The 14,563-nt window shown below is 34.7% G+C and overlaps 1 protein-coding gene across 1 annotated transcript in view; it reads right to left on the reverse strand.

The window, feature by feature from the left end:
- Window positions 1-1,985: 1,985 nt before the first annotated feature.
- The window catches only part of LOC123668387 (F-actin-monooxygenase Mical), a 75,309-nt gene continuing 62,731 nt past the window's right edge, over window positions 1,986-14,563 (reverse strand). Inside the window, exons 20-27 of the mRNA XM_045602119.1 lie at window positions 12,426-12,586; window positions 11,421-11,527; window positions 7,841-9,979; window positions 7,473-7,502; window positions 5,781-5,872; window positions 3,859-4,046; window positions 2,997-3,081; window positions 1,986-2,120 (exon numbers count right to left, since the gene is read on the reverse strand). Coding sequence (XP_045458075.1) covers window positions 2,084-2,120; window positions 2,997-3,081; window positions 3,859-4,046; window positions 5,781-5,872; window positions 7,473-7,502; window positions 7,841-9,979; window positions 11,421-11,527; window positions 12,426-12,586 — 2,839 coding nt within the window. The 3' untranslated portion in view covers window positions 1,986-2,083. The remainder of the gene's footprint in view (window positions 2,121-2,996; window positions 3,082-3,858; window positions 4,047-5,780; window positions 5,873-7,472; window positions 7,503-7,840; window positions 9,980-11,420; window positions 11,528-12,425; window positions 12,587-14,563) is intronic.

The raw sequence follows: 14,563 nt of genomic DNA on the forward strand, positions 1-14,563 counted from the left end.
AACAGAATACTATGTGCACCTACTGTAACGCTGTTAACATAATACTGTTAACTTTATACAGTGATAAAAAAGGTTTCTTATTACATGTATATTTAATACATTTATGTTCCTTTCGTATTAATACATCTTTTGTCATTTGTCACTATATAAAAATACATACTATCTACATTGTATAACTTATATGTAGAAGTTTTTATACATTTAGCACAGGAAGCATTATTAGCAAGCAGCGTGATTTATCATTGAATGCCAGCCAACAATTAGTACTACAAAATATTTACGAGGACGTTACAAAATATTACAATAAAATAATTGATTAAAATTATATCGAAATTTAATAATATTATTTTAATCACGGCTTTAAAAAAGTGTTAGTAATAAGTGTATCCGATTTTTATAATTAAAGAAAAAAGGAACACTATATGCACTTTATATAATTATACTATATGCACTTTATATAATTATATATTTTTACCGATACCTTGGTACCAATGCTTTGGATCAGAAATAGAAGACAACGCTTGATTAAACCAGGATCAGGAGTACAACAACTCAATAAACATAATTATATATAAGTTAGAGTTGGCTTTAACTGGATAACATGTGCTCGATTTATGTATATGACTATATTACTATACAACTATACAACATAACTTGATAGATTCTTTTGGCATCATCTAGCACATCGTTTACACCTAATAGCGGGACAATTTCACATTTATTGACTTAGGTCATTTTTTTCGTTAAGAAGCCCTCTAAAGCTCTATCGAGGTGTTAAACCTCTAAATACATAACTATATTTACGCTAATACACGAACAAAGCTTATAATACGAAAACGTAAAATGTTTATAAGGTAAAAAAATATAGCTGACGTTTTGAACTCAAATAGACGAAGCATTAACATTTTGTAATTAAAGTTTTCCGTTAAAAAAAACTAAATTAAATGAGATTAATAAAATTTATCTAAATCTACAAAATATTTACTGGTAATTCTTTTAAATTTCAGTTAAATTTATCACGACATCAATATATATTTTACTCAATTTCTTTATTATTATTTTTTTTGCGATCTTTGATTATACTGTTATTCATGATTTTATATACAATATATAAGCTATCTCCTAAGTTTTATTTTATATAAAACAAAAACACGACACCTGTTAGAGAGAAGGCAGTTTTTTCAATGTTATTTACTGTTAATTATTAAAAATGAACTTTGTTATAAATCTGTACAGTTCAGTATTATATGTGTCTGTACAATTATTAATATAAAGCAACGCAATTTGAAAACAAAAAACGTGCCAAGTTATTGAAAACTGGTATCTTCGAAGCTCACGGACAAAAATAGACTTTTTCTTTTCTCTCTTGTTATTAACTAGAAACACCAATTCCCATTATTATTAACGCCATCTTTCTCTCACAGCCTTCATGTTTACATTTTTTTTTTGCCTATATTTAATGAAAATAATACGTCAATTTTTTTGTCGTACATCTAATGAAAAAAATAATTTGCAAAAAAGGCGTTACAAAAATATATACTACAACACGCATAGTTTTAAATTTGAAGCAGTTTCAAGAAGACACATCTATTATAAATTTATTGAGTTTAATTTTAAGGATCTCTCTTTAGCACATGTTGACTTTTCTGAATCAGTAATTACGAATTATTAAAAATTATTCGTACTTAAGACGATTTCACAAATTGTATAGTCGGGTATTTGTAAATCGTACTCATTATCATGCCTCGGATAGCACGCCAAAACGTCGGTCCCGGTTGTTATCATAAATACGTGATAGCTATCATTACTCATGGTGGGGAAGATATCCGCCAACCAGCAGTGGAGCAGCGTGGTGGATTAAGCTCCAATCCTTCTCCTACATGGAGAAAGAAGCCAATGCCCAGCAGTGGGATGTTACAGGCTGAGTGCTGCTCATTATCATAACTAATATACTATCAACAGAATGTGATGTAATAAAATACCTATTCATATTAAAACAGTAATAATACATTGATTATAAAGCTTAGAAATAGTAATGAAGATCGTTACATGATATCAATCAAATAAGGAGATAGAGATAGTTTTAATCGCCAACTCCGTTGCAGGAACCACTGCGCCGTCTGTAAAAGATAAGTTAATTTATCAAATTTATGCATAATTGTGTTTGCTCGCAAACGAAAAAAAAAAACCGACTTCAATTATATCGACAAATACAAACATATTAAAACGTAAGTAGACGAAAAAAATTAACAAACGCTCTAGTCGACACTACGATTTTCGAGGGTTTCCATCGATTTCTCTGGGATTCCATCATCAGATCCTGATTTTCTTATCATGGTACCATACCTAGGATATCTCCTTTCCAACAAAAAAAGAATTATCAAAATCGGTTCATTCAACGACGAAGTTATTCCCGAACATGTTTGCTAATACTTGTAGACGGTTTTTACGGAATAAAAATTGAAAAAAGTTGCGTATGACATTGGAAAATTACAAAAAAAGTAATTATATCTACAGACTGTCTCAGAAAGAATGGATAATCATATTCTGGCACCACTTTGAATATATATTTTTTGTGTATCTTTATTGGAGGGCCTGATAGCCGTACTATTAGGCGCTCCAGAATTATCCATTCTTTCTGAGACACCTGTATATATAAAAATTAATAAAAAAAAATATAGTGTAAATGCGTATGATGACAGCTCTTGCGTTTGACAGTTCGCGCGCCGTCATAGTAAAGACAAGACAACTTCTGTCGGGTCAGCTAGTATTGGTTTTTTTTATACAACTAACTAGGTTGGCAAACAAGTGTACGGCTCACCTGATGGTAAGCGATTACCGTAGCTTATAGACGCCTGCAACACCAGAAGCACTGCAAGCCCGTTACCGACCCTACCCCCAATTCCCTCAGTATATTCGGCCCGGTATAGATTAGTACTAACTAATATTGTCCAGTATTTATTTATAAATATTACTGTTAAAATTTAGTATTTTACCTATCTGCAGCCATTAACGCTTGATGCGCCTCTCGCTGGGCTGACACTTGTACAAGCTCGGCTACCGTAGCCGCTTGTTGTTCCGCTATTAGAAAAATAACAAAACATAGATATTCTAAACATTGACGGTTATTGATAGCTGGATGTGCAGTATGAAATTAGTAAAAAAGCGAAAAAAAAATGTTGTTTGTTTAAAAAATAAGTTAAAATGAAGTTTACAGGGTGTTTGATACATGAAGACAGATGATTGTTTTGTATTTAGAATTTGTTATTTTTTTTTAGGTAATCAATAAGTTAAAAAGTAAGCATTAAAACAGAAAATTATTCCTTATAGTATCTAACAAACTAATAATTATGATGATTTGATGGTCTTTTATCGAGAACCTACCTTTCCATACCATATTAACCCTAGAGTAGAGGTAGGGAACATCTAAACGTTTTAAAAACGGTAAATGCGTTCGATAAATTATTTATTTGATCAAATATTATCGGTATTTTTTGGCTGGCTTGTTGAAGTTGTTTGGACAACAAGTAAAAATGTAACTGGCGTTCATAAAACTAGTCATTTGACTTTTTTTTTTGTGTGTACAAAGACACTATAGAGGACACTACGGAGTCTATACCAGGGTTACCCAAATTATGAGTTGCGAGCCACTAGGGGGTCGCGAGCGAATATTGAGTGGGCCCTGTCATTTGAAAAGATCTTTATTCATATTGGTAACGGTTAAATTTCCTAGAGCCCCGAGTTTTGAAAGTTGTATATTAGATGGATCGTAGCCCAGATAACTTTGGGAGCCACTTGTCTATACTATATTAAGCTTTCACTCATGTGCTCTCCGCTGGTATAGTTCGAGGCTTTTACCAGAAAGAGGTCGCGAGAGGCGGCGTTGCAGGCGCGCTACGCGACGCGAGGCCGGGTCACCTCTCGCCTCGTCGCGAGCACGTCTCTGCGCTACGAGCCTCGCCCACCGCGCCTCGAACCACAACTGCATGGCGTCGCGCTCGTCCTCGTCGCCCGGCCCTTTACGTGCCGTCCGACGTTGATGAGTGTTACGAGTGTGATGAGTGTTACATTGATATTTATGATTTTGTTTCATGTTATCGACAATTAAGAGATGAAAAATGACTATAAATGCAAAATAAAAATAACGATAGTTATAATAGTAATGTCGTTATCTGAGATTTTTAGTTTAGTTATCAATTTTAAATTCAGTTTATAGTAGCATTAGCACGCTACTACAATACCCGGCGAAAAATATTACACGTCGATCTTTGCACACAGAGACGATCGGCTAATAGTAGTATTAGTACAGTGAACATACACATAACCACTAGCTGAAGCCAAGGGCCAGTTTTTATATAGGTTGTTCAAGTTCTAAATGCGTTACTTTAAATGGCGGTTGGCGATATAGATCACGTTCGACGTTAATAAAATTCATAGATCTTTTTTAAATTTTACTTTTTCTTAACATACGAGCTACTCTAGCAACTTACTTCTACATAACCGTCCAATACTATTTTTCTTAGCCCTTAAAACGTCAATGAAGTTAAATACTAACTGCCGCATACAACCAAATAACCGCATATGACAACGAATACTTTTTCTCGAAGAATGTTTTTCATTGTAAATTATAGCCGTGCTTACGCGCTCACGAAATGTATCATGCAGAACGAGTCTATCAAAGTAGCTCGTCCATTTAAACATAGTCAAATTTAAAAACAGGTATTATTCACACGAAACGTGATCTATTACACCTGTAGAACCCCCTATTTTAAGGAACGTAATTAGGAGTAGAACGCATTATATTTTGAACTGGCCGCGATTGCACTCTTTCGTACTTAAACAACAACTGACAAAACGTCTCATAAATGTGCGCCAGAGACAGTGCTCTAAAGAACGTGAAATTAGCCGATATCTCTTTCCAAAGGTCATGCAATATTTACGGCCGGACATTATAACATTGTTATTATGTCTGCAAGCATGCAACTTTATGAAAGCTTCACTTCTGGAAAATGCTATTATAACGAATTTAAAAAATTGTGTCTAATGCAGCTTAATGTCTTTTATTTATTTTTTTATACAACTAGGTTGGCAAACAGTCGTACCACCATGATGGTAAGCGGTTATCATAGCTTATAGATGCCTGTAACTCCAAAGGCATTACAAGCGCGTTGCCGACCCTATCCCCGAGCCTCCCGAGGAGTTCTTGCCATTTTACCACACGAACACAAAATCACTTGAGAGCAGTGTTGTTTAGCTCTGATCTTCTGTAAGATTGAGATACTTGACCAGACAGACGGGCTAGATTTTGAGCAGGATATAACCTACACCTAATAACTTACACTTACAATAATAATACAAACTTGCAGACAACGTACACATACGAGTTCAGATACGAGTGTGTAACGCTTATACTCTCACGTCTGAGTTTTCACTTTTTAACAAAGGTTGAGCGCAGCAGGAACAGCCCGACTGGGGAAGTACCTTACAGAAGATCACCGCTAAATATTACTGCTTTCAAGTAGTTTCAAGTCCTGTGGTGAGTAAGGTGAACAGAGCTCCTGGGGGGGATTGGGATAGGGTCGGCAACGCACTTGCGATGCTTCTGGTGTTGCAGGCGTCTATAAGTTACGGTAATCGCTTACCATCAGGTGAGCCGTACGCTTGTTTGCCAGCCTAGCAGTTTTTTTTTTTTTTTTTTTTTTTTTTTCTTTTTTTTTAATTTTTTTTTTAAAGAGTTACATTACTGACTTGCAAGCGGCCGAGTCGGACGAGCGTCGCCGGGCGGCGTGTAGCTCACGGGCGGCGGGGGCACGGGGGGCGGCTCCTGCAGCGCGCCCGTCGACTTGTGCGCCTCGCGACTACTCCTTGAGTCCTATAAACATTGCAATGTGACCGTATCACATTAATTTAAATGCCACTGCTAAAATACCAAAAAATAAAGTATTTTTATAGAGAATTTTTAATTTTTATCTGGATGGATTTATGTTTGATTAAGTAAAAATTTTACTTAGTCTACATTTTTCTAACTAAATCTACAAATTATCCTTAACTTCAATTGCAATTTTAGATATTAAAAAATGTTTTTTTTTTTTAATTCTATACGAGTATACAGGACATTGATAAATAATGACTAAATCAGCATTTACAAGTATTATAAAATTAAATATATTAAAATCGATATGTAGAGAAGCTTGTTTTTGTAGACCGATGTCAATGTAACTCATTCACATATTTGATAGTTTGTCATTGACCGACTATGTAAAAATCTATTTTAGAGCGTATTGCATCTAGTTGTAAAGGAATGACATATGTATACCTACATATGTACTTTTACGCAGGTTAAGCCTTTCACGGAACAGCTTAGAAATATCGAACAATGTGACGAAAGAAACTAGATACTAACGTAAACTGGAAAAGTATACGTTGATTGTCATTTAAAATCTGATTCATTTAAAATCTTATAATCGATTTATAATATAATAAACTTACTTAATATGAACATACGAGTATAATAAATTAATATTTTAACACAAAAATAAAAATTAAGTTAAAAATACTTTGGGAAGAATCATCAAACGGAACACTAAAATCAGAAACGACCAAACGTTGGCGTAGATATTGTGCCGATCTGAACCGTGTTTCAATCATTATTTATCTGATATCCTGCATATATACATGCTTTAAATTTTATTAATAATAGAAAAGGCAACGCTAAAGTAATTATTTTTAATTGAAAAGTTATTAACTAAGAACTTTAACGGCATTTAAGAAAGAGAAACTTAAAGTTAAAGATTAATTTACAAATAAACATATTTATGACATGCAAGTTTTAATTTTATTCAATGCGTTTTTACAAAATATTTTACAAATTTCCTTTGATTACAAAGCGACAAAAGATAACAACAATTGAGATCATTCCTTGAATTGCACTCACCATAAACTTGGTAACCAAACTTTGTTTGTTTATTTTAAAAGATAACAGATAGAACTCATACAACTAGAAGCATTTATAATTTCAATGCATATTTTAAAGCCACAACATGCAATACTATCGTAACCAGATTGCGTACGCAGACTAAAGCTAATAAAAATAAAAATCGTTCGAGCATTCTAAACGATCAAAAGCAGAGACATCGAAAAAGAACGACTAACATTGGATCAAGAAATATAGAGAATAAATAGACTGGTATTTCGAAAATCCAAAAAAAAAAATCCTAATCGAAAGTACAAAACTAAACAAGCACCTAGGTTCAGGGTTACGTTGATGTATCCTATAATATGAGATTTATAAGTAAAACGATCCATGATCCAATGTCGAAATGGAAATGATAATCTTCTAACACAAGCAACACGTAACGGTGTGACTGAGCGAGACAAGACAACGTACAGGTAGCGGATGATGTGTGCGAGAGAGATGGACACAGCATGCGACTCACGAGTTCACGATACTGTATTTGATATGCTTTGCTTACGTGCGTCGTCAGGTCCGGCTCCGAGACACACTGAAAATTTAACTAGGGTTAGTCTACTCTGGGTGTCCTTACCTCGTTTTTGTGTTAAACTACTGTGGACACCCACCTCCCACTAGACGTTACACAACCACCATTATTTACAATATTCACAACTTCATGTGTTCGTGTCTTTGGATCGATTTAAACACCCTATTATTTATGATTTGTTGATAAGCAAAAGGTATGATTAACACATTTTATACAAAATGCGTACTTCACGAATAGTTCATTAATTATTACTGTGTAGTTATTTTTAATAATGACAATCTTTAATACATATTGGTTATACAAAATGACCTCGTATATGACAAGTTACATTATATAATTACCTTTTGTCGAGGTCCCAACCGCCTGTTCAAGTAATTGGAAATGCTCCTCATGATACCTTTTCTCCTCCTCTCGTGGGTAAGGTCAGGGTCAGAGAAAGAGGATGTGACGGGTAGAGACATGAGGGGAGGTGCGGGGCGCGGGGGCAGCAGGGAGGCAATTACCGGGGGCGGTGGCACGGGAGGGGGCGGCTCTGGTAAAACAGGAGGGGGTGGAACCGGAGGCGGCATGTTGCTCAATGGCGATGCCTTAGTTTTCCTCGTCGACTTCCTACTCGCCCTCTGTCCGTTACCCAACCTCTCCAACACCAGCCGTCTCACCACTTCAGTCTGTTCCTCTCTTTCTTTCTTTATCTCTTGAACTTTTTCAATAGTATCACGTGCGGGCGTCGGACTCGTTGCCGAGACTGAGTCCAATCTCACGTGATACAACTCGCTCGTTCCCAGTGCGTTCGGTCTGTTAAAAGTCTCACTAGCAGATCTACATATTGCCGGTGCGTATATTCTAATACTACAGGGATTAGTAAATGTAAGAGGCTTATTTGTATAAGGTATACTATTTTGTGATTTCAACATTTCACTAGCTAGAGGGGGAGATGTATCATCGACAGATACTTCAACTTCTAAATTATTGCTATCGAGTTTACTTTCATTACTTTCATCTTCCAAAGGTGGTGATATATCCGAGTAGCTGGCAGTAGTTACTACAGGATCACTTTTAGAGTCTTGATTTTCTGCTGAACTTTCTTCTGTAACACGAAATAAAGAATCATCTTTTTTACCGCTACTACTATTTGATTTTTCAAAAGAATCATTTGCGGCTGGTTCAACATTAGACGGTTTGTTTCGGATTGAAACTTCCTCTTTAGGTAAACTATCAGTTTTAGAGTCTTGATCATCAATATACTTTATTATATCAGAACTATCGTTGTTTGTTTCCTTATGATCATTATCAACATTGTTTGGCTTAACGGTTGTTTCAGAAAAACTTCTTTCTATAAAATTAATTGACCGATCGTTCATAGGAACATACGAATCATATTCGTCTTCAATTAATTCCATATAACCTTCATTACGAGGAGTTACAGGCGCTTCAATAGAAGGATCCTGGTCGCCTTCATCAGCAAATTCGAAATGTTCTAGCGCGTTTGAGTAAACAATCGGCTCTGTGGGACTAGTCTTTCCACAGACATGTGACATAGCAGATATATTTTTGGTTTCATGCACTAATTTAGGTCCACTGAGACTTCTTGGATTTTTACTTCTTTTTCTATCTTCTTTCTCGTCGAAACCGCAATCATCTAAAACGGCACTTTCAGCAGCCCAATCTGATAATTCTGTTTCAGTTAAAGCTAATGTTGTCGCGTCCCTACAGGATTCTGAAGACTCAGAGTCAACAGCTATAACAGTAGGTCCCGTCGTTGTCGTGGTACCAGAGGCTTTTTGTTCATTATCATCTGTACTATTAACAATCATTAAACTATCTAATTGTATTAATTCTCCTCCTTCATCGTGAACTTCTACTCTAGGCACGGATTGATTAGGTAGTGTTTCGGTGTGCGACGAATCATCCTCAGAAAGAGAATCCGACTCTATATCCGGTTCCTTTCTTTCCTCCTCAATTGGCTCTCTCCAATCACTTTTGCATAACGACGAATCAACTTTTGACAACAAATCTACCGGAGCATCGCTGCACAGATTTTTAATGATATCGGGCATGGGTTGTACTTTTTCCTCTCCAGAATTAATCCGAAACGTCACAATAGGTTTCTGAGGCTGGGTGGGTGCAGGATGTAATAACTTCTGAAATTCTGTAATAGTAGATCGGAAAGCTTCCAATTTGGTGTCCAATTGCGATGTAGAGTCTGATTTTCTTACAGCGGGAGGGGATGGTTCGCCTAGGAGATATTTTCTTTTTAATTCTAGTGCTCGTTTGGTGGCCAGGCCACCGGCTGATCGAGTTCTACTGAGGGGGTACTCAGGGAGTTGAGGAGGCGCAGGGGGCGTCGCTTCCGTCACTAAGATGGCGGGTGGCGATGCCGGCATCGGTGCACATTCCTCGCGAGCGAACTCACTGTCAGTTGACACTTCAGTCGCGGACGACACCTCATCACTGCTCTCACTCTCCTCTTCCGACTCCACCTGCATCGCGAATACTTTATTAAATAATAATTTATAAAGTAATTGATGATTCGTTAAAATTTATATCACCTAAAACATATTATAAGCTGCTATAAGCTTCTTGCAATCTTTTTTTCTAGTTTCCATTATTTTCATAAATTATATACATGCATATTATTTCAAAACATATATTATTATGTTTTGAAATATTCAAATAAATCTAACTACTTTTGATCCTTTGATTGTTAAGTTTCATTTCCATAAAAAAAGTGAGTTATAAATAAGCAAATAATTTCAGTTCTACAAAATATGACAATTTAGGTTCTTATAATCCTTAAGAAGAAAGAAAAAGTGCACAGAGGAGTTTGCTGCGCTTATGCGATTTACCACACTAACTTACCGTCTGTATTTTATATAATGAGACATATTTACTAGGCTACTATAATTTATATGTAGTACTGAAAATTTTTATATACATAATATAAGTTAGTATAAATATACACAACAAAAAACATTATATAAATATAACTTAGACATATATGTATATACATAAACAAATCACAATAAAATTCTAATATTGAGTATTATTAAAATAAAGTTAATAATTATGGCTCAATTACTTCTTATTAGATATATTAAATTATTCTTAAAAACAAGAAGTAGATCGTTTTAAAAAACAAAGTTAAATGCTTTATATTAATCAGTTGAAACTCAAATTGATAATGGAAAAGGCATAGTAATTTCAAAACAGCAACAAAGATGTAAGACGGAAGTTAGTGTGGGCGATTACACACTTACCTCTCGCTGCCGCCTTGTGTTAAAATGTGTCACCGTGTTGAATGCTCATGCGTCGAATGATCGATAATTTTTTTTAGGTACATTTTGGTAATTTCAGAAATTATATATTTTCTTGTTTCGTACACCTCTAATGTGGTGTGATAATTGTTTATACATAAAAGATATTCATAACTGATTCATCAATGTATAGTCAGACAACTGGAAGTAGAACGTGAATGTTCAAAATTAAAATATCAAAATCAAAAACAGCTTTATTCAAATAGGCTCCAAGAGCACTTTCGAATCGTCATTTAATAAATTAAAACTTTAAAAATAAATTATTATATTTGTAGAAGTAAAGCTACCACCGATTCGGATATTGTGGAGGGACACAAACACCTTTATAGAAATAAATAGCATGTGTTTTCAAAATTATCGTTTCAAGGTGCATAAAAACGTGGTAAGATGAAACAGCGTTTCGCGGCTGCACTATAAACAAACCGATTTCCTAAAAGTACTATGGTTAGTCATAATGATATGATGAGGACGCATGCATGTTCGATGTGTGCGGCGGCGCGAGAGGCGTCGCGCGGCGCACCTCCCCGCAGCCGCGCGGCCGGTCGGAGGCGGGCGGGCGGCCGCGCGGCTGGCGCACTGCCGGCTAGGCGAGGACGCAGCGCGGTACCTCGCTGCTGTCGGTCGGCGGCCGCGCCTCCGCCGGCACCTCGCGCCGCCGAGCCTCGCGCGCGGCGCGCATGCGCGAACACGATTCGTTACCGGACGATTCCGCACCTGCATAACATATACACCTACTAGCTGACCTGGCAAACTTCGTATCGCCTTATTTTTTTTTCTTAAATATAATAATTACATATATCGAAACAAAATATACTTCAAGTTGGATCAAACTGCACACGGTGTGCAAATTTGATTAAAATCGGTTAAGTAGTTTAAGAGTTCATCGCGGACTAACATTGTGACACGAGATTTATATATATATACCCCTATATGTATTGTTGAGGTACCTCCACCTTACAGAAGATCACAGCTAAATAATACTGCTTTCAAACAGTGTTGTGTTCCTGTGGTGAGTGAGGTGACCAGAGCGGTTTTACTTCTGATGTTGCGGACGTCTATAAGCTAAGGTAATCGCTTACAATCAAGTGAACCCTACGCTTATTTGACGACATAGTTATAATTTAAAAAATTATGACTCACACGACTTTAAAGAAAATTAGAAATACGAGTTTCTTATTGGAGTTTTTTTTTTACGCATTAGATACTTACTACACTACAAAACTTTCAACTCAAACTTGTAACATTCATTTCTATTTCGGATATTAACCTATGCTACTTTAAAAATTAAAATCTTGAACATATTTTCAAGATTATGTAATATGATTGATAATTATTTGAATATATGATAACAAATAGCCAAATATAGCCAAACAATTTTAATACAATAATAACTTAGCTATATCATATATTAGCAAAATTTTTATGTTTAACGTCATACTTTGAAAAAGAACAAACAAACATGTTATCACTTGAATTATTAAAAATTTCAAATATGGAGAACGATAACATCGTACATAAAATACACAATATAAGCCTCTTTGGTTTTTATTATACTGTAATTATGTGTGAATTTTATTTACACATATACTATAATTAATTTGTTACTTTTTACCATCATCCGAGTAATCATCGTATCCAAAAGAATCATCTGAGAAATAGAGATTGGAGTGCGGCGGCCTCGACTCGGCGACCACGGGCTCCGGAGACAGCTCAACGTCGTTATCGCTGTCTCCTGCATCTGTGTACTCGTCCGAACTTGATTCGTCTTCATCGCTGGTTAAATATAAAGTGAGGTTAAGAAACAGTATTATAAACACAAACGTTTTTGAGGATCAATTAATTGATCTTCTTTAGTAATTCATGCTAAAACTACTGACTAGTCAGTCGACATACATCGGTGCAAAAAAATAAACACGCAACATATTTAAAATTACTATAGTTTTATAAATTTAATTTTCTAACATAGTAACAAAATCTACGTCTTATGTCTATACCGCTTGTAGATACTGTAGTTTCTAAGTTTCTTACTATTGTCGTAATGGATGAATCTCCATAGTCAAAACGTAGTCACAAAATACAAATGAATATAAATATTAAAAAAAATACCTTATATTATGAAAGAATTAAACACCATAAAATTAAACGTGGAATAACATCGAAAACTATGTATTCAGGTTTCGCTTATCAATGTGATAAATTAAAAGTGGTTTTCTATTATAAATAGTGTGAAAATCTTGACGTTTAAATTTTTCTACAACTTACCCAAACCACTCACTCAAACCGGACATGCTGGAAAAGTAATCGAGAATGTTCCCATAATCTTATATATATTGTTCTAACCTAATATATATATATACTGGATCGATATATACTAGATCGGAACAGTTTTTTCGTATTTTATATAAAAATGCAAGGTACGATTGTGTTAAATTTATTTACGTTACTTATAATACATATGTATCATTTTGTTCAATAACTTGCCGCCATCTCGTAGGTAGTGACTTCTCATTAAGAAACCGCAATAAGTAGTTTTGACAGTTCTCTATTAATAAGAGCCCGCAATTTTCGTTGTGTAGGTAAAGACGTATGTGGTCGTAGGTGATCCACTTTTCATCAACAGTGATCAATCTCTTCAAAAATAATTTGATAATCGCAAATGAGTCCAAGGACCATTAGGTTTCTTTCAGTGAGTCCATGTGGCACCCATATATCGAGCTTTTTTGTGTAGTCACTTAGCCTTTTTCAAATGGGTCAAAAGTGTTGTATGGACAATTCTTAGATCTTCAGCTATATCATAACTACTGAAATGTCGATCTATCTTCACTTTTTCAAAAATTTCCAACAAAAACGCTTAAACCGATTTTGTGCTACTCTTACTTAAACTTTATTTGCGGCTTGAGTCGCATAATTCTCCTTTTTTGAAGTAAAACTTTAAAATGTACCAAATTTCTTTGTTGGAGGCGCCCACTTTGGTGGACAGAAAAATAAATTAAAAGTGATAGGAACCTTTTTTTTAAACAATTTTTTGCAAAATTTACTAACAAATACGAAAAGACTTTTTCTCCGACCTATTATTTCTAATATCACATTACGAGTAATAATATTATACAGCCTAACAGTTTGGATATATCAGAAAATGAAACAACAGGCTATAAAACATAACTCTAAGCCAAGTAATAAAGATATACGTAGACTCGTAAATTACGAGCATAATTTTGTGTAAAAAATACTCGTACTTCAAATCATTTTCAATACACTGCGCGTTTGTATAGACTCACTAAATATGATAAATACTGTCATTTACATATTCTAATTGCATAAAAATACATATTGAATATGGTTATTCATTATTTTCTTTTTTATGGGTAGCTGAAAACTTCACGCGCCAAAATTACTTAAATTATAGTCTGACACACGAAAGCTATAATGAAAAAATGAGAAAAATTAAAAAAAAAAACACATTTTAGACGTGGTATTTCTAAATCATTTTACATCTATCTTATATTTTAATACGACGAATATAATTTTATAACTATATCATTGAGTTACAAAATTTACCAATGAAAAACCAACGTAAAATCTAAATAATCGGAATAATATGTCAATATATTTACTGTATAGTTACTGTAATTTTAAAGACTTCACGTAAAAATTGATTGACTAAAAATACTTTTAACTTGGGTAAATATAAACACAGAAGTTTTCCTAGTAAAGTACCATCTTATAGGTTTTATATTTGGACGCAAATAT

The sequence above is a fragment of the Melitaea cinxia genome, chromosome Z (genome assembly GCF_905220565.1).
Source record: "Melitaea cinxia chromosome Z, ilMelCinx1.1, whole genome shotgun sequence".
Taxonomy (NCBI): domain Eukaryota; kingdom Metazoa; phylum Arthropoda; class Insecta; order Lepidoptera; family Nymphalidae; genus Melitaea; species Melitaea cinxia.